Genomic DNA, 23,019 nt, shown 5'->3' on the forward strand with positions numbered 1-23,019 from the left:
GTTCCTTTGGCCTGGAAAGAGATGTCTACTGTTTCTTGGGAATAGTTTTGTAGTTGTCTAAATCAATTATCTTCAAAAGGGAAAAATCATACAGGAGCATATTACACATCATTACTTGACAAGGTAACTAGGAAAAAATTGCAGAAAAACAGCCACATTTCTAGAAAAAAAAATTTTTTTCAATTCACCATCTCATACTTCAGCAGTTGTTGTGGCAAAAATCTACAAATTTCAGTTTGAACTGCTTGACCATCCACCTTACTTACCAGATCTAACCCCAAGTGACTTTTTTGTGTTCTCTAGACTAAAAGTTGCGCTCTGAAAACAGAGATTTCCATTGAATTAGGCCATCACCTTCGTAAACAACTATTTTGCAGAAAAGATGCCAAGTACTATTTGGACATGTTTAAGAGATGGAAGCATCACTGGGAAAAATTTATAGACTTACATGGAGACTATGTTGAAAAATAAAAATTAATTTCAAGAAACATTTTATCTAGGTTAGAAACTTTTCAAACATTTCTCATATAATCCTGCTGGATGCAAGAACTATTTTGCCTATTAATAGTCAATGTATTTTGCATCACAGATATTAAGGCTAGAACCAGCTCTCTCCATGGTTAAGGTTAAGATGAAGTATGTTCTTTTTTGCAAGACTATTTTAAGCAGGTCCTAGTACAACTCAAAGAACTTGAGTATATTTTTTGACAACTGTGCGGCACAAAATAAGAACCAGTCGCTTAGTAGGTATCTTATTTCACTTACTGATTCAGGTAGATTTTAAAAAAATCACGTATTTCGTCCCTGTAAGAGGCTATAGTATTTTTACCATGTGACAGGAATTTTGGAGTTATATCCGGAAGATTTCAAAAACAATGTAGAATTTTCAGCACAAATTAAGTCATTGAAAACATGATTAAAAGCAGCAAGCCAGAAAAATAAATTTTAAAGAACTTAAAGAATCAGAAATTTTGGACTTCAAACAGCAACTTCCGAAGAAAGCAAACGCAAATTAAGAGAGGAGAGGATGACGTTTAATATTACTAGCTTTTATCATTTTTTGGACAGTCAATTAAAGACTTGGAAAAACTTAAGCAGTATGTTTCAAGTGAAATTATGGGGTTTTACAAGAGAATTCTTAGATATCCAGTGGATACCAGCACTGCAAATGAGAAAAAACTGAAGATTTTAAAAAATCTTAAGATTTTGTAATATCTGAGGTGTTAAAAGGTTTTTGTTCGTGTAACCAGTGAGTATAAAAAGACAGCCTTGACACTATGCATAACAAGAAATGTTTGATTTAATATGTTTTGTTTTATGATTCTAATTACATAATACTGACACTTGGAAAATTTTGTAAAAATTTGTAAGCTATCCATTCTGATATTATTATGTAAAATAAGCCAATTTTCACAAACAATGCATAGTGCTTTTTCTGGAATAAATCAGATACGTATTTTGTTATAGTAAAGGCATAAATAATGCTTAAAAAAAGTTTTTTTGAGCTTAGTCTTAAACGCATCAGGACTGTGGTCGGCATAAAGTACATAACTCAACAATTACTTTTAAACTATCAGAAACTGAAAAAAAAATTTGTATCAGTTTCCCAACAATTTACCTGTTGTGACTGATGTCTTTTTTTGAGCTTAGTCTTAAACGCATCAGGACTGTGGTCGGCATAAAGTACATAACTCAACAATTACTTTTAAACTATCAGAAACAAAAAAATTTTTTTATCAGTTTCCCAACAATTTACCTGTTGTGACTGATGTCTTTTTAACAAATCGTGGTTCATTAACAAACCATCATTGAAATTCAAGTTCCTAATTGGCTTAGAAAATATTTTAAAGAGTTCATTTTTTAAATTTTCTGAGAAGTATGCCCCCGAGCCCCCGTTCTCTGGGGATTATTTCATATCCCCCAGACCCCTCACTAAGGCCTCAGGGCCCCAAGGACCACCACTGGCTGTGGCGAGTGCACCGCTGTGTCGTGTGTCACAGTGTACTTGGACAAGAACAAGCTGCCGGGCAAGGGCCAGAACCAAGTGAGCTGCAACTTCACCCGGCCGCCGATCGGCAAGCAGGTGTGCGAGGTGCCCGTCAACAAGTGGGGGGAGTGCAGCAGCAGCAACGGCTACAGCTACCACAAGAACGCCCCTTGCATATTCATCAAGCTGAACAGGGTAGGAGCTGCAGTTAGAGATGTAATTTAACCTAATAGTATTTTTGGGGGAATTTTCTAGAGTTTTACTTTTACAGAAACACACAAATAAATGTTATCAATTTTTTTGTACAAACAGAACCAAATAAAACACATATTTTGTGTTTCTTTACCACCGGCTCATTTAACATTTTAGAGATGGGTTGGAGACATGCTTACTCTCTACCAGCTGATGGAAATAAAAAGTTGTTCTTTAAACAGTGTCTATTAATTTGCACAAACCTAATTATTGTTTAACTTATACTAACCTATGTTAAATTATGTAAGTGTAAGATGGTAATGGGGAAAAAAAAGGTAAGTTATTTGGTTACATTTTTCCAAAAAATTTTCCAACTTGGATATTTAGCTGTAATGGTGATGATGGGTTGGTCGGACCAGGGAGGGCCATGATGTGGATGGAGCCTACTAGGAGAGATGATACTGTGGTGGTTTGCTATTGCCTTCCCTGCAGTATGCACAATATCCAGTCCTAAACCAAGGAGGGATATTTTTTCAAAAAGTAAAATCACCCAACCTATTCGGTAGTTGAACAACTCGGGACCTATGACCAGGGTTTCCACAGACAGGGAAAATCTGGAAAACAATGGGAAGTATATAGACAAACTGGATTAGTTACGAAACTGGATTAGTAATTTTAATACTAGTTTGTTTCTTTAATGTCTTAAAACCATTCTGCTTTTTTTTTTAATTACAGATTCATGTTTAGTTGAAACCCCATCTGTTTTCATAATTTATTAAATACAAGAGAAACTTTTAATGAATTGAATGTGTAATGATTTAATAGTTAAAGCATGTTCAAATCTCATTAGTCATTTGCCGGTTGCAATTAATAATGTATTGTTTCAAAATTTGATGAAATACAGTGATTTTATATTACAGACTGGCAGCGTTAGTTGCAGGGGATCGATGGATATGATAATGTGTAAACTGTGTATTGTGAAGGAAGCAATTTAATGTTAGGTTATATTGCAAGATAAATTGATGAAACATTCATCAGCTTTTGGTTGGTGACGTATATTGCCCTGCGCTGAGTGGGGAAGGGTGAGGGGTCAAACTCTGGGACATTTAGGTATTTGTGTGATTTGTTTCATCTAGCCATAAACTATGCTACATCAGTAATCCCTTATGTATTAAACATGCACATAGTTCAAATTGACCATTGCTACAGTCCATGGGCGTCTCTGGCAAATAAATTTTGGTGGGTACATCAAAAAAATTTTTAAAATGCTACCTCTGTCAAGTTTCAGTTTGAACCATATTTTTTTGTTCATGCGACAATCTGTGGTAAAGTCATGTCGTAGCTGTTTATAAATTGAATTATGTACTCAGATAACAAACTTAGAGGAATAATCAACTCAAAAAAGTATCACATGTACTGACAGGCACTACTGAATTGTGTTAACATATATCACTTCACTTACCTATTTTTAAATGCTGATTGGACCAAAGATTGTCCTGCGACGGTCACTGGCTGCAATAAATCTTGCTGCTAACTCTTCCAGGTTGAGAAGGTCTAGCAAATCTTGGTGTGTGTGGCAGATAACATTATTTAAACGTTTTTGAGTCATGCTGTTTCTTAAATATGTTTTTAGTCTTCGTAGGGAGCTAAAACTCCGTTCAGCTTCGCATGAAGAAGTAGGTACCACAATCAAGAGGCGCACTAAGTTTTCAACATTCTTAAACATAGCCCTAACTTCTGGCGACATTTTTTGTAATATATTACGAACATCACTGACACACGAAACACCATACTTCTGTAGAAACATTTTCACCTCAACTGAAAACGATGCGACATCTATTTCTGAATAATTTCGAAGTAGACTCGTAAGGTTTTGTTCGTCCATACATGATAACAATGTATCTTCTAATTTCCGAAGGCGCAAGAGATCGACTTAAGCAAATGTCGATTCTAGACCTTTCAGAGTTGCATCAATTATGGCAAAATATTCTTTCCTGTAATAAACATTGATATCTTCAGGAACCCAATCTTCTCCCGAACCTGTACTTTCTTGGTATTCTCTTCATTCTTGGCAATGAAATGGGTTTCAAATTACATTGTTCTATTTTTTCATTCGCTCCTTGCATTATTTCCTCAAAACTTGCTTTGTTGCGAAGGTTTTGAATACTTTCTGAAACAATTTCAACAGCTTTAATCAATCCTGATACAGTTTGCTGCCGACTTTGAAATGACTTATTCAGAAACTCCAACATGTCAATTATTTTCTTCCCTAATAATAGACCCAATAGAGTTGTGCCGCATTCTAAGTGAGCCAATAGACCAGGAGCACTTGTAAGCTGCTTTTCGGTTTCAGTAATTTCTTGTAATGTTTCTAGTATAATGTCATATTTATCTAAAATTTCTCGAATTTGGTTACCTCTATACAACCATCTTGTAGGGCAGAGCGGTTTTAATTTACTGATATTACGTATTGGACCTTCAGATTTAGATTCAACTACAGAAACAAACCTTCCTTGTGCTTTAAATGAGTGAGAAAACAAGACACCTAACTCATGAGCCCATTGCATTGCATTTTTAGAACAGGCAGAGACTTCGCAACTTTCCCTTATCACCAGATTCACACAATGAGCACCACAATGTACAAATATTGCTAATGGCTGCCTCGTTATAATTACCGATTGCACTCCATTATATATACCGCTCATATTGGCAGCCCCATCATACGTCTGTCCCCAGAGCATACTAACAGGTAGATTTAGTCTAGTTAATATGTCCAATATAGCAGATGCTATAGCCCTACCTGTTGTGTCTGTTGTGCTGTAAAGTCCCAGAAAACTTTCATGTAGTTCAAGATCCGCGTCTACCCAAGGAATGCAAATACTTAATTGCTCAATACCACTTATATTGCGGGTACCGTCACAGATTACGGAAAATATTGGAAGTTCTTGTGGACGAACACTGTTACAAATACACCTTACAATTTCATTTGCCATCATACTAAGCATCTCATTCTGAATTTCTCCAGAAGTAAACTTCTCTCTCTGTTTTTTAATCCACCCATTCAGATCAGGGACATCCTCTGATCGCAGATTTAATAAACACTGTAGGTTTCCACTGTCTGACACATGGCCCCTTATTGCCAAACCTTGTCTCCCTAAAAATCTAACAGAGCTCAATATTTTTTGAAGGCATTCTGTAGCTATTTTCTGTTCTTGTTGTTTAACAGAACTCAGTTGCATTTCGATAGGCTGACTTAACTGACGATAACTTAAAACAGCTTGTTTATGAGAATCAGATTTTTTGTGAGCTCGAAATCTTTCCAGAGCTTTCTTCCAATTCTTGAAACCGTCCATTGTGAATTAATTCTCCATCTTCTTCACAAGTATTTTGTCTGGATTTAAATAGCAATATCGATTGCAGTAGAAACAAATAATACCATTTACGTTTTGTTCAATACTTAGCCATTTGAAGTCTTTAAACCACGAAATCTGAAACTGCAGGGTTCGTCCTTTTAGGTTTTGAACAGGAAAGTTTGGCAGTTGAAGTAGTTGATTTGGAAACAAATTCTTATCTGCATCATTTAAAGTAACACTAGAGCCAGCACTTTCAGGAACACACACTGAAGTTTGTACTTCAACATTACTTTCATATTCATTTAATTGTGTACTTGTTGATTCTTCCTAACATTTACGCTTCTTAATTATAATAACGAACTTATCCATGTTTTCATTAATATATATAACACCTAAATTCGCAAGTAACTAAAACCACAACCACTCCTACAGTTGGAAGCTTCGGAACTGGCATATTGATGTGTGTGTAGGTGTGTGTGTATAAGCGGATTGAAGGGCGTCTGATCATGTTACGGGAACGTACAGATAACAATAGCAGCATCTCATGTTCTTATTGGCTTTCAAAGTGCCGCCCGTCGAACATATTACTCCTGAGATACGCAGTTATTCTCCTACGTGTTAGGGTTTTTTCGAAAAACGCATTTCTAAGAAGAGAAGGAAAAATGACTTACTTTTTCAATCATATGCTTTGTGGGTAGATATTAGCTGAAACATGATCTACTAATTTATTTGATTAATGTAATCACACGTATTTTATAAAAATTAAAATACTATAAAACTACTGGTTGTACTTGAAAATAATGGGGGGGATGTGTCCCCCGCGTTACCCCCCGCCAGAGACGCCCGTGCTACAGTCTGTCATCTATCGGGCTGATGTGCCAACAACGCCTTGTTTTCACCGTACTGTCCGGTATGTCTCTGGTGTGTTTGCCAAGCACAGGACGGGGCAGCCCTTCGCCCACACACTTCGGCAGTCGCCGCGGCGGTGCATGAGAGATTAATAGAGGAAAACAGTCTAGAGCGAGTGTTAGGAACCTTGTTTGGCTTGCAAGCCAGCAGTTGTAACTACAGAACCACAGGTCAGACTGTGGCTGCAAGAAAAACAATATACATAAATGTTGTACTGGATAGCATGTATTTATATTTTTTAATTTTATTTTGCTTTATCTCGTTGGCAAGATCGTAATAAATGGAGCTGTATGGCTAGACTTGAAGTTACTGGTTTTGTTTGATTTGTTTTGACCTCTCCGTGTATTTTTGTTCACAGATTTTCGGCTGGGTGCCAGAATATTACAATGACCCAGAGAGTTTACCAGAAGATATGCCCGACAGCTTAAAGGAGGCGATTAACAGAACTGACCCTAAGGAAGTAAGTTGTGCAATGTTATGTCTTGCTGCTACATAGGCCTATAGGTGAAGGTTGGGGGGAAAAAGTACGTTAGTTAAAAAAATGCCTACAGAGTAGTGACTCTTCATGCTGTTTGTAAGTTTATTCTTTTTTTTTTTCTTGACCTAACTGCAGAGAAAATTTTATCTTCATCATAATTGTAATTTTGCAATTTAAAATATTGATTTCATCAAGGGGGTAGGTTTTATGTTTCTTTTGTAGAGCTTTTTTTCTCAAGATATGATCAAGCAATAATACAATGAGTCTCTTGAAATAGAATGTACATCCAAAGAGAAAGTAATACAGATCTCATAGGAAACCATTGGAGGAGTTGATAAACATGATTCATATGCAAAAAAAAAAAGTGTGGCAAGACTGAAAAATGTAATCTGAAATAATATGTGACAAATAATGTAATGATTGTCATATAATTATGATTAGAAATAAATGAAAATTGCTTAAGTGCCTTGTTACTGTTTTAATGTACTAAATTTGAACACATAAAATTCACTGTAATTTTTGGTTTGTTTACAAAGAGCCAAAATGTTTATAAATATTTCTTCCGGAAACATGGTTTTGTCACAACTATTCATCAATTATAATTAAATTTTATGTCTTGGTTAGCATTAAATGTAATGTATGTATATTTACTTGAACTTACATAGGTTTTAAATAGTGAATTCTCCATCATAAATCAAACTACAAGTAATGCGATTATAAGGACAACTTATAAGTACTATAATACCTTTCAGATGAGTTATTCACCAATAATAACTAAAAGATGGCAACTATAAAGTTTCTTCATAAAGTTTTTTTTTGCAACATTTCTTTTTCTGCATATTGTAACCCCTGGTTACAAAATTGTTGGACTTCCTAAAATTATTTGTAAATGCTAATATTTTTTTTTATGAAACCAACAGATATAGTTTATTTGTTATTATTTTTAATTTTCTTTTGTGGGATTATTATGTTGGTAAGGTTGATTTACTTGCGCTGAAGTGGGTAGATGTTGCTTCTAGATTAGTAAAGAACTTTTTTATACTATTTTAGTGAATTATTGTATTTAATATTAATTGTTTATTTTACGTAATTTAAAGTAGGTTTTATTTATATTTATTCTATCAGTAGCCTTATGATAACTTTATATTTACATGTGGGTGTGTTGAACTACAGAACTACATTCTTTCATGCAGACTAGTGCACACGACAGTTTAGGCGTAGTGTATGTGACTGACTCGTTCACCATCTGCAGCACAATGCGCCACTTTGCTTGAAGCAGTCTCATAAGCATAGTACTTGCTATTTTTGCGCATACCAAAAAATACCAGTATGTCGGAGAAAGTGGATTTTGTACCATTAAATTACTATGCTTATATTATAAGGATAAATATTACCATTTTTTAACACTCTAAAAGCAGCATTACAAATAAAATATGTGGCCGCATAAAAAATCTTAACATTAATGTACCATACAAACGTATTGAATAGCCATAAAAAATATTAAACTAAAGCATTAACACAGATTTATTTTTACAGTATTAAAGTGTTAATAGTCCGTGTGGATGTAGTGTTTTAACTGGGCTGTTGGTACAGCAAGGAATTTACAGAGTTCAGTAAAAGGTTCAAGGCCTTGTAAAACAAAACTAAAAATGTTTTCCATGTGAAGCCAAAATAAATAACACACGAAAATTGACTTTCACGTTACAGGCGCAGTGTCTGAAACACTTCTGGCAGGGGCCTAATGGAAAATTAACCAACGAGACTTGCTTGCTTTTTCGTCCATCTGGAAGATACGTCTGAAGTGCACACCATTTGATTAGCATGCTCCACATTACTGGACACGAAAGTTAACACTGGCGCATACAGTCCATTTGCGTAAGGTGGCTTGCACACTTTTCTCTCGCACCGTACGTAAATTCGATACTCCAAATCATGGCTCCAACATCTACTGGCGTTCATGCATCCCATTAACGTTACTTGTGAAACAGTCCTCAAACCATTCCAGCCATAGCAGGACCGCGGAGAACACAGCACACCGCCCAAGGCGCATCATGCTGTTGCTGGCACTTGGTCACAGTGTTGTTTAAAACTACAGCAATAACTAAACTGAAGATGTTTCAATTCCGTTTACATTTCAAAGCATTGGCAGCATTTAGGTAACTAGCTCTTGTTAACCGTTAGAAAAAGTTCTGAATTAAGTTGGTAATATGCGGAAAAAAAATTATTAAGACTATGATGCTAAGTTAATGTAAACTTTCAAAAAAGGTAAGTACTCTAATTTTCTGTAAAATAATATTTTTTTAAAATCAAAAATGGTAAAAAATTTAAGATTTCAGAAGCAAAATGCTGTTTACATATACTTCTTTCATGGCAGGGTAATTTATGCAATGGTTTGTAGTTCCCTTCCATTAAAATACAGTTACCAATGTTTTATGATGTGTGCAGTGATCTTTGTGCATGTGTCTAAATTTTTCTGTGGATGGCGATGAGTGATTCATCATAGTATTTTGGCACTCCAGTTAATGTGATTTTTCTCCTCCCAGAGGAACATGGTTTGGGTGAGCTGCCAAGGTGAAAATCCAGCAGACAGGGAGAACTCAGGGACCTTCTCCTACCACCCAATGCAAGGATTTCCCAGTTTCTACTACCCTTACACGTTCCAGGAGGATTACCTCAGCCCGCTGGTCGCCGTCCGCCTAGAAAGACCCGCTTGTAAGTTTTCATTTTACTCTTTATTCAAGGTAATGGTTACTTCATTTTTGATTTCATTATGAAAAATTACTGTTTGTTTATTATGTACCTATTTTAGCTACAACTTGTTCTGATATAGGAACTACTGTAGTAAGCCTTGGTCTGGCAGTTTATTTTCTTGTCATCAATATTAATTATAGCGTATTCATATTCAAGTAATTTTATTTTGATAGCTCTCTTGCTTTTTTGTTGTTGGGTCAAAAATTTTCTTAACATATATTAGTAAACATGATTCTGAAGCCTTAAAGAGGTCACACAAGTGATCATAAAATATATTTAGCAAAGGTGTGTTGTGAAACTTTTAGCTAAAACATAAAATGAAAATAAGCTATTATGATTAATTTTAAATAAATACCCTCAAATAATAGTAATGGTGAAAAAAATAATCAACATAGTGCATGAAACTGAATCTTAAACAATTTTTTAAAAATGTAAGCTTAGCAGTTCTTGAATGCAGTAATGCATTTTAGGGTATTTCTGCAAAGCTTTGAGACTGCTGTTCTATTATAAGAATTACATTTAATTAATTTAGTAGGTTTACCAAATATAATGTACCTTTTTACTGGACTGAATAAATTTTCTCCACCATGAGCAAAGAAGTGTAGATATTATTAGATTCTTCTGCATTTTATGACAGTGATATGAATAATCAGGATAAAATCAAATTCATTAAAATGTAATAAGAAAGTAAATTCTTTATGGCTTTCATTTGACAGTGAAACCAAATGTATTTACAAAATTTTGCAACACCAAGTACTAATAATTCTTTTAGTGATTTTTTGTTTTGTTTTAAGTCTTTCAATAAGGTCATCATAAATGGATACGTATAACAACTAGACAAGATTTCATGATTTTATTTTTAAGCCAATTTCATTTTTTTCAAACAGGAGAAATCAGTGTTACCTATTGATTTTATTTAATAAATTCTGTAAATTTAATATGATAGTGTATTTTGTTTATAAATGTTTCTTAATATGTATTTCACCAAAATAATGTAATGTTGACTGTATTACATAATACATTTTTGTAATACAATAATTTGTGATAAGCATGTTATGAACAGAATTACTTTAAACTATAAAAGTATATCCACAAGAATTTGTGTTTGAAAAATGTACCGTCATCAATAAATGAGGTAAAAAAAAAAAGATAGAAGATCATGAAACAAAGTACATAATATGTATATCTATTGATTTGGTTTATACAGTTTGGTGCAAAATTTGTGTGCTAAATAAATTATATTCAAATTGAATTACCGTAAATACTTTAAAAATTACATTTTTGTGATTTGAGTTATCCTTTGTTAGACTCTAAGAATGCTTTTATTTTTTATTTTAGTTGCTTTTTGGTGTTTAAGTAGTGTCTCAGGTATAATTTGGACTGTGGCAAACTCGGATAAGAAAAATTTCGGATAATACAGATATGATAAGAAATTCGTCATGGCTTTCAGTTGGCCCAGTAGTAATATTTTTCGGTAGGAGTTTTTCCACTTTTTCTTCAGTGTATATTATTTAATGTTCCCCACTTCATTATTTACCCAACCAGTAAATGTCATCTTTAAGGTTAATTACACAGGTCTGCGAAATTATATTTTTTTTTTAAGTTTTTTGTTAAATGGTTAATATTTGTTTTAATTGTCTTAAAAGTAATAGAAAACAGTATTCATATAAGATATATACCACGTAATATTTATCAGATTTAGATGATATAGTATTTGAATACGAAAAAGAACAAAACAAAAATTTAATAAAATGAATGAGAATCATTTTAGAATATTTGATAAAGTTTTATTGAGTCTATAGCTATTAAAATACAACATTAAGGTATACATAAAGAAAACAATAATGTTTTCTTTTTTAAAAAAGGCTGAGTTTTGTTGGTTTTCTTTTGATTTTTTATTTCATCTCTGTGTATCATCCAGCAATAGTCCGCCATCATCTTAACATCTCAACGGCCTTTATATCTTCTTTCCATCTCTTTTATGTCCTGATGAAACCGTTCACCTTGTTCTTCACTGTAGTCGCCTAGTTTTTTTGGGAAACAATCAATGTGAGACTTAAAAAAATGAATTTTCAGACTCATATTACAACCTAAATTTTTATAGGCGTTTAACATTGCCTGGACAATATTTTTATACGCTACAGGTATCGATGCAAATTTATTGCAGATATGCAAAAGGACAGCCTTTAAGCTTCTTTTTGAAGAATCTATAAAGAGTTGCCATTCTTGTGTATTGTATTTGATATTGAATTTTTGTATTAAACCGCCAATATCACAGCAAAATACTAAATTATCCTCTTTCTTAAAATACTCCACAAATTCTTGTTCTCTACTTCGATACCAGTAAAATGTAGTTGCAGCATCTAATAAACTGTTTCTATTAGTCGAGAACCAAGAAGTTCTGCAGCGTCCTTAAGTAATCCAAGATCCTGTACCAAATCATTCAGTTCTTGCTGTTTTAAAGGTCGAGGGTCATTTGTAGGGTGAAAAATTTCACCACTGCTTTGCAGATGATCACTTTTCTGAGTTTTGTGATAAAGGCGTTTCGAAGCTGTTAGTGTTAGTAGGAACTGGTATGGGTAATTCGGGTCCATGTGGAACTGACTTTGTTACAGACGAAACATCAAGATACACAATTTTGGCACGGTTTTTAGAATTATATCCTGTTACATTGGTCAAACAAAAATAACAATCATCTGTATGATTTTTTTTGTTCCCGCCACAACATAGGAATACCGAATGACAATGATTTTGATTTACTGTAAGTCACTGTCTTAACACTTCAACACATAGCCGCAATACTGTATGCGGAACCCACTGTTTCTCTTGGTAACATAACCTCATTCCGAAGTAAGCATAATAAGCATTTATTACAAAGTCTGTTATTTTTAATCTTTGCTTAACTATTGTATATTGTCCGCAAATATAGCAAAATACATTTGGATTGTTTTTCAACTCCGAGGAGCCATAGTTACAGATTTTATAAAATAATCTTTTATTACACTTTTTTTTTTGCAGTTTAAACCACTATGATTAGTCATAGACTACATAAAACTTTTTTTATTATACTTTTTCTCACGGGGGAAAGGCAGGTTAGTAACAATAGACTATAGGATGGTCGGTCATAGAGTATAGAATGGAAATATAGATCGTGGAATCAATTTTGTAAATAAAAAAAACTAACTTACCAATCTAATGATCTATTATATATTTATCTATATGCAAAAAGAATGTGACGTGATACGTTAAAACAAAGGTTATATTTGCTATATACAGACCAACATCTACGTGTTTGTGATAAATTTATTTAAAAAACTTTTTCATCGCAGACCTGTGTTATCCTAGGATTTCAGCAACTGTTACATTTTTAGGTAATAAGCAAATGTTTCAAAATTATTTGCTGGTGATGGGACTTTAGGTCTGCTCGGATAATTTGGAAGCTCGATTAATCAAGTCTCTATTTTGGTTTGATTGCAATTCACCACAAAAAATCTCATCCTAACAACACATCTTGGGAGAAATCTGCCTTAGCCTATGTAAACAAGCACATCAGCATGGAGAGGAGGCAGATTCGCAAGCAAGGCACTAGCTTGGGACTGCGGGAAGTCAGTGGCAGAGGAAGTGAAGTAACATTGCGTGGTTGCATTAGATACTTGTAATGAGTTAGTGCAATGTGACACTACTCCACCGTTCACCAAGGTTAACTCTTACATTTTTACCTGGGCATTTTGGAAGTACTGACATGTTTGTCTTTTGTGGATTTCAGTGAATGTGCTGATCAACATTGAGTGCAGAGCCTGGGCAAAAAACATAAACTACGTCCGCAATGCCAATCAGCGAGAAGGATCTGTCCATTTTGAGGTCATGATTGACTAACACATGTATAATAATGACCATCCACACAACAACAAGTGTCCTCTGGTTAGTGTACTTAGTGTGGTTCTCTGTCCACCTCCGAATGCCTCTCAGCACAAAGGAAGAGACTACTACTTAGCATTTCTGTGTACTTATGTGATATACTTAATGTTTTCATCCAAGACAGAACCACAGAAATTTTAAGTGTCTTAAAGAAATGATAAATGAGCTTACTTATAAAATGTATTCCTGCTAGTCATGCAACTATTTTTACTCAGTTGTAAATGATCTGCAAATAAATGTGATAGCTGTGTCTAAAATAGTGATATTTTAATGAGCTAATAATATTTTTGAAAAATAGCATAAAGGAAACATTTATTTTTTACATTTTATCCTTGCAGCAGCAATGCTGTTGTTGCAGTTCGCTTTTAAAAGTATTGTAATCTTCGGTGTGCTCCAAATTCCCCTAAGGGAGATATTCGTCTTCACATTTTTTTGTCTTGGAATATGACTGTTTGAAGTTATGTAAATATTTTAGGAGATAATAGTACAAAATTATAAATATTATTATTACAGAACTATGTGAGGAACTTTTAAATATGTGGATGAGTCACATTTACATGATAACAGCTCTGGGCCATGCCAGTTTTACTACACAAGTGATCACTACTTGTGTCTTGAGCATGAGCAAGAAATTGATGCTAAGAAATTTTTTGGGACTTGATAGCTTCTCAAAGATAACGTATACCTATGTAGTATTTTAATGTATAAGTTTAGCTGTTGATTTTTGTTTCTTTTTCACACTTGTAACTTTCAGTATTCTTTATTGTTATGCATACCAGAAAATCTTTCATTCTACAAACTTAACAAATAGTTGTTTTAATACATATATTTTAATGTGCTATAATCTCAGTTTTATTGGCATTGTTTTCACTTATTCATGAATCATTATAATGATATTCAAATATTTTTAAACTTAAAAAATAAAATGTTTCTTGTTTACAAAGATAATTACAAATAGTTAAAGTTTGTACAGATTTTGAGGTAGTAAAGAGTGTATTTGTGTTATGTGTTGTTTTGTTACACTTTTTTGTTCATATGGCAGTTGTACAGCCAAATATTAAAATATATATGATGTATGTTTTGTTTAGTGTACCAAATTGTTATTTTATGATAATGGTGACGGTTCAGCTTAACGTTTTAATGTAAATTAATAAAGTAGCAAGAAATGTGTAACAAAATGTTTTGTTAGATTTTTGCCCCGTTTTAAACGACAGTTTAAGAAATTATTATGTGTATCCCCATGCCTGTTTTTCACTTGTATTTAATGATTTACTTTGAATTTCATAATTTGTTACTTTTTTAATTGTGTTTAGTATACAGGAAAGCCATTTGTTTAGTGGAAGTACTTTTTGTGTCTTAATTTTAGGATAATAATTTGCTGTTAAAATTGTATTTGTTTGCGTGATTGTCTCATTAAAAATTACTTGTAAAAGTATTTTTCTAATTTAACTTCACTGTTATGTGCACTTATGTCTTTAAAAACACATTACTAATTTCTATTGTGGTTTTGAATCATAATTAATAAAACCTATGTGTAATACTGTATATGTAAGTGAACTTAAAAACTTCTCAAGCCTATAAATTTCTAGTCCAAGCAAAATTTAGATACTGCTAGTCTCTGATTATTTAAAACCTTAACAGTTCAATTTGAACATAATAAATAAGAGTTTAAAAAAACTAAAATACACGCTTTTATAGAAAATCCAACTAAAAAATAGAAAATAAATTTTAATAAATTCAATTTAAAAATAGTGTAAAATAAAAAAATGTATTTTATTTAAAATAACCATGGGGTTACTGACAGATATGAGTAGAAGGATTATCATATTGATAATATCTTAAAAAGCACCCCACACTTTTTTTTAAATAAAATACATTTTTTTATTTTACACTATTTTTAAATTGAATTTATTAAAATTTATTTTCTATTTTTTAGTTGGATTTTCTATAAAAGCATGTTTTTTAGTGTTTTAAACTTTTATTTTTTACTTTTTAGTTTTGTTTATTTATAAAAGCGTGTATTTTTAATTTTTTTAAACTGTTATTTGTTCTAATCTACTATTAATTCAGTGAGAACTATAAGTAACTGTAATTATTTTACAAATTATTAATGTGTACAGCTGTATTGATAGTCAAATCTTGAATTTAGAAGCCATTCAAAATTGTTAACGTTATCAACATATACAGTGAGACTTAATGGTATAAGGTTATTGACGAACAAGTGATATCGACCAGTCTTACATACTGTACAAAATTAATGCTGTGAAGCAGGAAAGGATGGGAGATACGGATTAATTATTACGTGAAGCGTTCCACATTTACGTAACAGGAATTTTGGGAAGGATAAGGATTGAGAAAGGATGAGGAAAGGACCTGCTCAATGAGAGTGTATACAATATGTGAGAAAAATTCGGATAGACCGGACTGGGATTCGAACCCAGAGCCTTCCGATGACATGTCGGCTGCTCTACCATCGGGTGCTCAATGTACGATAAATATGATACAAAGCGCCCCACGCTTTTTTCACAATAATTCTAGTATTTTTCATTCATTATTGTTTTAAGCTTATTTTAAAAATTATTTCCTCAATTTCTTCCAGGTAAAAATCCTTAAACTGTAAGTTTTGCTCTATATCCAAATATGTTTTTGATATATCATCTGTCAAACTTATCCATATTTTTCGTGTTTGATGTCTTTTATTTAATGAGTTACTGAACTTGGCATAGTTTGGAGTATTTGTAACTGCTTGGTGTAGATTTGCAGGTTGGTGTTTGAGTGGAATTTCAAAAATCTGCCCATCAGGTGTAGCTATTGAGGTTATGCATATGGTGTTTGATTTCCCATCTGCTGTTGTTTTCACAGCAAAATCAAACTTCAATTTTTCCATGTTTCGTGAAATATTTGCATAAAATGTTGTTTTATAATAATGTTTCACTCTTGGTTAATTGGTAAAATGAAACAATGAGGTAATTGTGTTTCTCTATTTAACGAAAGAAACAACATTTAAAGCCCTTATTTCAGGTTTTTTTCTTCATATTTTTACAAATATAGATAATATTCTCTTCAAGAAAGTATATTCACAATAATCATAACCCACTCTCACTTTTCATTTAATTAAATGTCACAATATTAAGTAGGCTTTGTTTATATCGCGCCAAAGACAAACTGAAAGAAAAGAGTTTGCACATGAGCGAAATTGTTTTCTTTACAAATACGTCTTTGCTTCATTTTACCAATTATATAAATTGACAAAAATATTATTTTGCAATTTGATTAATGGGATAATCTTTCAAATTAGTGTATTGTCATCGGTCCTTGATAAATCTACAAGTTTGAATGAAATCTGGCCGTTTAAAGTGGGTAAAAATCGCACCCAAAGGAGTCGGTTACAAACATACAATCAAACATACAGGTGAAGCTAATATAAAGTGTGTAAAAAGGGTAAGTTTGCATAGTTAATTATATGACAGTTAAATTCCATGCCAAAACTAAACATTAATATTCCTAAAAACAAGTGTCAATATTACATACCAAAAATTACTTAAACTATTTTTCTGTTTGTCTCTTAACAAAGATTTGTACCAAAAAAATTACTAACATTTTAATCAGAAATATTTACGCTGCTTAAGCAGTTTTCATTTTTGAAAATCACTTGAGAAGCATCTTGTAACGTAAAATGAATAACCTAGCATAATTATATATAACAAATGTTCTGGTGCCACCAACAACTTCGACACTGATGCTGTCCCATTTACTAGGCCTGTGCGAATATCAGTTTTTTAGTTTGAATCAAATATGAATACTAATATTGAATTATTCACGGATACGAATATTGAATTCAAATACCGTATTGGTCCGAATATAAGGCGACCATTTTTACATAAACGAGAGATGCAAAAATTGGAAGTCGCCTTATTTTCGCACCCAAGACGCCAGAACCGCAAACATTAGTTCCAAGCTGAAAGCTACAGTAGAAACATTGTTTAACAAAACGTTCACGATTTTTTATATTAACTAAAACTTTGTTACCTCACACGGAGAAAAACGATAAATCCACCTAATATTGCAGTAATTCACAATTGTTTGAAGTTGAAAATTAAAATATTTGTTATTGAGTAAAAACGTGAATGTTGAAGCATCTCAAAATGGCAACCTTTTATTTCACAATTCATATTTGTACTTTGTGTACAACCGCGTGTTAATATTTACGGTAATTTATCTTCAGATTTTTAACGGAAATATTTGTACTAAAATATCACAGTTATTTTCAGAACGATTGTTTACGTTTACAAACATTTCGGATGTAATGTTTGGAAATTCACGGCTGCCAACTGTCTTTCCACAATATTTCTTTGTTGTAAAACGAACATTGCCGAACACGCACGAAGACGCCATATTAACAGGAATTTGGTACGTTGCTTCAAAAGCTATTTTAATAATCCACTCCTTATTTATGTAAAAACCTTTCATAATTATAATAGATTATTCTTTCAAATTCATAGAACAGACTCTCTCTGTCAGAGAGTAATATGGACAAATATACGCGGTCACGTAACCGAAGTTATTCTTGGCCGTATGCTTCATCATGTCAGCTAGCCACTTGTTTTGTTCCGGCAAGATGCATTCTTTGTTTGCTTTTTTTACGTTTAACACACTACAAAATAGTAATACGCCTTGTTCTGTGGTAATACGTAGCTTAAGTCAAACGGAAAGTTAATTGCTGTATTTTAAGAGTGATTAATAGCCATTGTAAAAATTTTAAATTCGTAGATACAGTAAACTGTGAAAAATGAACAATCACACATCAGTGGAATGGCGGGGAACGAGGTCTAGACAAATAAACAGCTCTGAAGATGACAATTATGCAGCTTCATTAGAGTAAACATACGAAAAAATTTATAGTGTAATACTTAAAAATGTAAATATTTTCTAATTGTTTTCTTTTGACTTTTAGGGTAGGCCATTCAAACTTATTTTAAATAAGTAATGTGATAAATATAAATTAATTGTTATACATAAATTCAAAAACGATTTATCAACACAAAATGTATGTCTAATGAATTTTCACATTAATTTCTACCAAAAATTACGTTTACATTTGTTTGGCCTCCTGAAACTGCAGGTCGCCTTATATTCGGGGTCGCCTTATATTCGGGCCAATACGGTAATAAGAATGAGAATTGGAATCCCACTAAAAAAAAAATTTCATGCCATGTAACAACTTCTGTAAAATTAGACAAATATTGATAAAGTGAAAGCTGGTTAAGTCAAGTCAGCTAGAATAATTATATGTGTTATGTACTGCGCTTGACCGCCATCTTCCCCGACTCAGACACTCACACATCGGAAAACCCACTCGCTAATCCATCTATACTACACTCCTCTCTACTAAATTAGTTTCCCCCCCCCCCCACTCAACCACACTGTTTATCACTTCTGCTCACTTCAGCATCTCCCCTACCATTGTTGCCACTGCTTAGGGGGGTACCTCACCCTCCCACTGCACCTTTGTGCCAACAATTTCGGGGTGGATAAAACTGCCATTTATTCACCGAAGCCCCTAAACTCTTCCCCTTCACTATCTTCTACTGTGCTCGGAGCTTCGCTTGGTCCTTCTTCTATCCGGTTCTCCACTGCTCCTTCTGCTGCTGCTGCTGCTGCTCTCGTCGTCGGTCCCCCTGGTGGAGATGCTGCCCCTACTTCCAATGTCTCCTCCCCCTGGATTTTCCTCGGTCCGGTACCACTCGCTGCCCCCTTCCGGCTTCGGAATTGTATCTCCTTTTGCAAGTGACTCCTCCTTAAGTGCTCCTGATGGCAAAATCTTATTATTTCCCCTACTTTGACTCTATATGTAACCATGCTCACCACCTCTACAATCTTTCCCAGTATCCACCGAGTCTGTTCTCCTCTGACGCACTTTACCCACTCCTGATCGTGTACACTAAACCTGAGTCCTGGCCCTCCTCTCGGCCTACTTGACTTATGATATTCCGGCAAGTTTGGTTTCACCAACAACAATTGTGTACGAGGCTTCCTTTTTAAGAACATTAACACTGGGGTCCTCCCCGTTGTGGTGTGGGGTGTGTTGCGATATGCAAATAACCACTTATCCAATGTATGCTGCAGGGAGAGTGTCCCTCCCGTTAGACCATTCTCCACTGCTTGCTTCAGAAGGGCTGTTTTTACTGACTGCACTGTTCTCTCCGCTGCTCCTTTGGATTGGGGGTGGAATGGTGGTGTCAACTGCAGGTTGATGGCATTTGCCTTGCAAAACTGCTGAAATTCCTCCGAGCGAAACTGAGGCCCATTATCCGCCACCAGGTTTTCCGGCAAGCCATATGCTGCAAAAGCCGTTCTCAACTTTTCAATTGTTTTCTCTGCCACCGTGCTCTGCATTGGCCATACTTCCACCCACTTAGAATAGGCATCAACCAAGATCAACAACCTTTTTCCCTCCCTTTCAGCAAAGTCCACATGCACTCGTTCCCCCACTCAACAAGCTTCCGGCCACGGCACCCAAGACTTCTGTGGTATGCTATGCCTAGTTAGTTGGCAGGCTGTGCATTTCTTTACTGTATCCTCAATCTCGTTATCCATACCTGGCCACCAAACATAACTCCTAGCCAGCATCTTCATCCGCACTACTGCCGGATGACGCTCGTGCAACATCTGCAACACTGTTTCTCTCAATACTTGTGGAACCACAACCCTGTCCGCCCACATAATACAATTATCTTCTATCGCTAACTCATCCCTTCTGGTGACATAAGGTTTCATACTTGCCACCTCATTATGCTGCGGCCATCCATACATAGTATAGTTTTTTACCCTTTTCAAGACTTCATCCTTTTCCGTTTCCTTTGCAATCTCCTCCGCTTTGATTGGGATGTCCCGTTGCACCAGGAAAACTGTTTGTTCCACTGACTGCTCGTAGGCCAGTGGTAACCTTGGCAAAGCGTCCGCATTACCCATGTCTTCTCCTTTTTTGTATTCTATTGAATAGTTATAGGTTGTCAGGAGAAGAGCCCACCTCTGTAACCGGGCTGCGGCCAAAGATGGAACTGCCTTCTTTGGTCAAAAAATCGTCAACGGGCGATGATCCGTATACAGCGTGAAATGGTGACCATATAAGTATTTGTGGAACTTCTGTACTTCCTTCTGCAATTGGCAATAACCCTGCTCCGCCTTGGACAGGGTTTTAGACGCAAAGCAAATGGGCCGTTCTGTGCCATCTGGCATCCTGTGCGACAATACTGCACCCACTCCATATTGTGAGGCATCACTAGCTACAATTAGTGGTTTCTGTGGGTCAAAGGGCACTAACACTGGAGCCTGAAGTATCCATTCCTTACTTTCCTCAAAAATTTGTTGACAGTTGGCATCCCATGTCCATGCTGCTCCTTCTGCCAATAAATTGTACAGCGGTTTCAGCCTGCCTGACATTCCCCGAACAAATCTGGCATAGAAATTGATTAAGCCTAAATACGCCTTCAACTGTGTCACCGTGGTAGGTACCGGTGCCTTTTGAATTGCCTCTTGTAGATCGTCCGCCAGCCGAATACCTTCCCTACTTATAACATACCCCAAAATTTGAACTTCTTCCTTCAAGAAATGGTATTTTTGTTTCTTAACCTGTACACCCTGTTCTTGCAACCTCGCCAACACTGTTTCTAGTCGCTCCAACCCCTCTTCCTCTGAACCCCCCATAATCAAAATGTCATCGAGATACGCCACTACTCCTGGAATACCCTGTAACATCTGCTCTATCACCGCTTGAAATATACCAGGAGCACTCGACAAGCCGAACGGCATCCTACGATATCTATACAGGCCCCTATGGGTGTTCACTGTCACCAATGCCTGTTATTCCTTCCCCACGACCAACTGCTGGTATGCATTAGACAGATCCAGTACACTAAAAACCCTACCATTAGCTATGGATGCAAACACATCATCAATGCCTGGGAGTGGCTGGCATGTTAGTTCAATTCTAGGGTTCACAGTCCCCTTAAAATCTGCACAAACTCTTACCTCGCCGTTCGCCTTTGGGACAATGACCAGTGGCTTCGCCCAGCTGCTGTATTCCACTTTGTCCAATATGTGCTGTTTCTCCAAATTCTGCAGCTCCTTGACCACCTTGTCTATTAGTGCAAATGTTACAGTCCTTGCCTTGAGGAAAACTGGTGAGGCCCCCTCCTTGAGTGTAAAATTAGCCACAAAATTTTTATTTTCTCCAAACGCCCCACTAAATATTCCCGCATACTTATCCAGCAGCCCCCTTAGCACTTCCTCCTGTACCCGCCCCAGATGTCTGGCTAACACTCACTGCACAAATACCGTTCCAGTCCAACTGAATATGACCAAGCCAATCCCTTCCCAATAGTGATGAAAGCCGCTGTTGACCCGAGTCCACCACTAATAGCTGAAGTCGGCTCCTCTGTTCCTTATATTCCACTTCCACTTGAGAACCCCCTTTCACTGGTAAGTCATCCCCAAAATATGTCCGCAGCTTGACCTTCGATTTACTTAACTGCAAGTTTGGCCAGTTTGCTAAGTATGTTTCATTTGACACCAGCGTTACTGCTGATCCGGTATCCACTTGCATCACCAGTGGTTTACCTTCCACCCTAACCAGTACCTGGTACCCCACTGAAGCCACCCCCTCTGGGTGCTGTACGTTAAACAACTCCATCACTTCCTTGCTATGGCCATCACCCCCTCTGTTCCCCTCAATGGGCACCCTTGAGTCTTGTTTTGCCACCCCCCACACTGCTGCCACCTTCTTCTTGCGACATTTCTTAGCCAAATGTCCTACCTTTGAACTGGTGTGGCATGTGGCACTTGTATTGTTAGTATGGGCACGCTACCGCTATATGTTCCCTACTACCACACCAATAGCATTCCAGTTGACCAACACTAGTTCCAAATGCTCCCGTCCCCAGCTAATGTTTTTGTTGCACCCGCACTTTATACACTTCTTCCGACAATGCCTGAGGCCCGGAATTGTTGTTGTGACTTTGAGGAACATGGAACAGTTGCTGTTGTTTTTCCGCTTGCTCTAGTGTCATTGCCAATGCATAGGCCTGGTCCAACGTGTATTCTGATTCAATTAACTTTTGTTGGATATTTGAACTGCGCAGGCCGCTAACAAATTGGTCCCGCAAAGCCTCCGGCAAAAACGCGCCAAAATTGCATGTTTGTGCTAAGTGCTTAATGGCTACTGAGAACTCGGATATCGATTCATTTCCTTTTTGAATATGCCCATGGAATTTGAACCGTTCTGCAATCACGATTGTCTTTGGGCTATAATGAGTTTTCAATATTTCTTCTAGCTCTACGAACGACTTATCTCCCGGTTCACTTGGAGACACCAAATCACACAAAACCCCGAACGTCTTCTTCCCGATCACAGACAACAACACCGTCACCTG

At 35.5% G+C, this 23,019-nt stretch overlaps 1 protein-coding gene across 1 annotated transcript in view; it reads left to right on the forward strand.

The window, feature by feature from the left end:
- Positions 1-15,023, forward strand: part of LOC134544562 (sodium/potassium-transporting ATPase subunit beta-2-like) — a 65,890-nt gene extending 50,867 nt beyond the window's left edge. Inside the window, exons 4-7 of the mRNA XM_063388488.1 lie at positions 2,001-2,182; positions 6,800-6,901; positions 9,463-9,631; positions 13,437-15,023. Coding sequence (XP_063244558.1) covers positions 2,001-2,182; positions 6,800-6,901; positions 9,463-9,631; positions 13,437-13,546 — 563 coding nt within the window. The 3' untranslated portion in view covers positions 13,547-15,023. The remainder of the gene's footprint in view (positions 1-2,000; positions 2,183-6,799; positions 6,902-9,462; positions 9,632-13,436) is intronic.
- The last annotated feature ends 7,996 nt before the right edge of the window (positions 15,024-23,019 follow it).

The sequence above is a fragment of the Bacillus rossius genome, chromosome 1, assembly GCF_032445375.1.
Source record: "Bacillus rossius redtenbacheri isolate Brsri chromosome 1, Brsri_v3, whole genome shotgun sequence".
NCBI lineage: Eukaryota > Metazoa > Arthropoda > Insecta > Phasmatodea > Bacillidae > Bacillus > Bacillus rossius.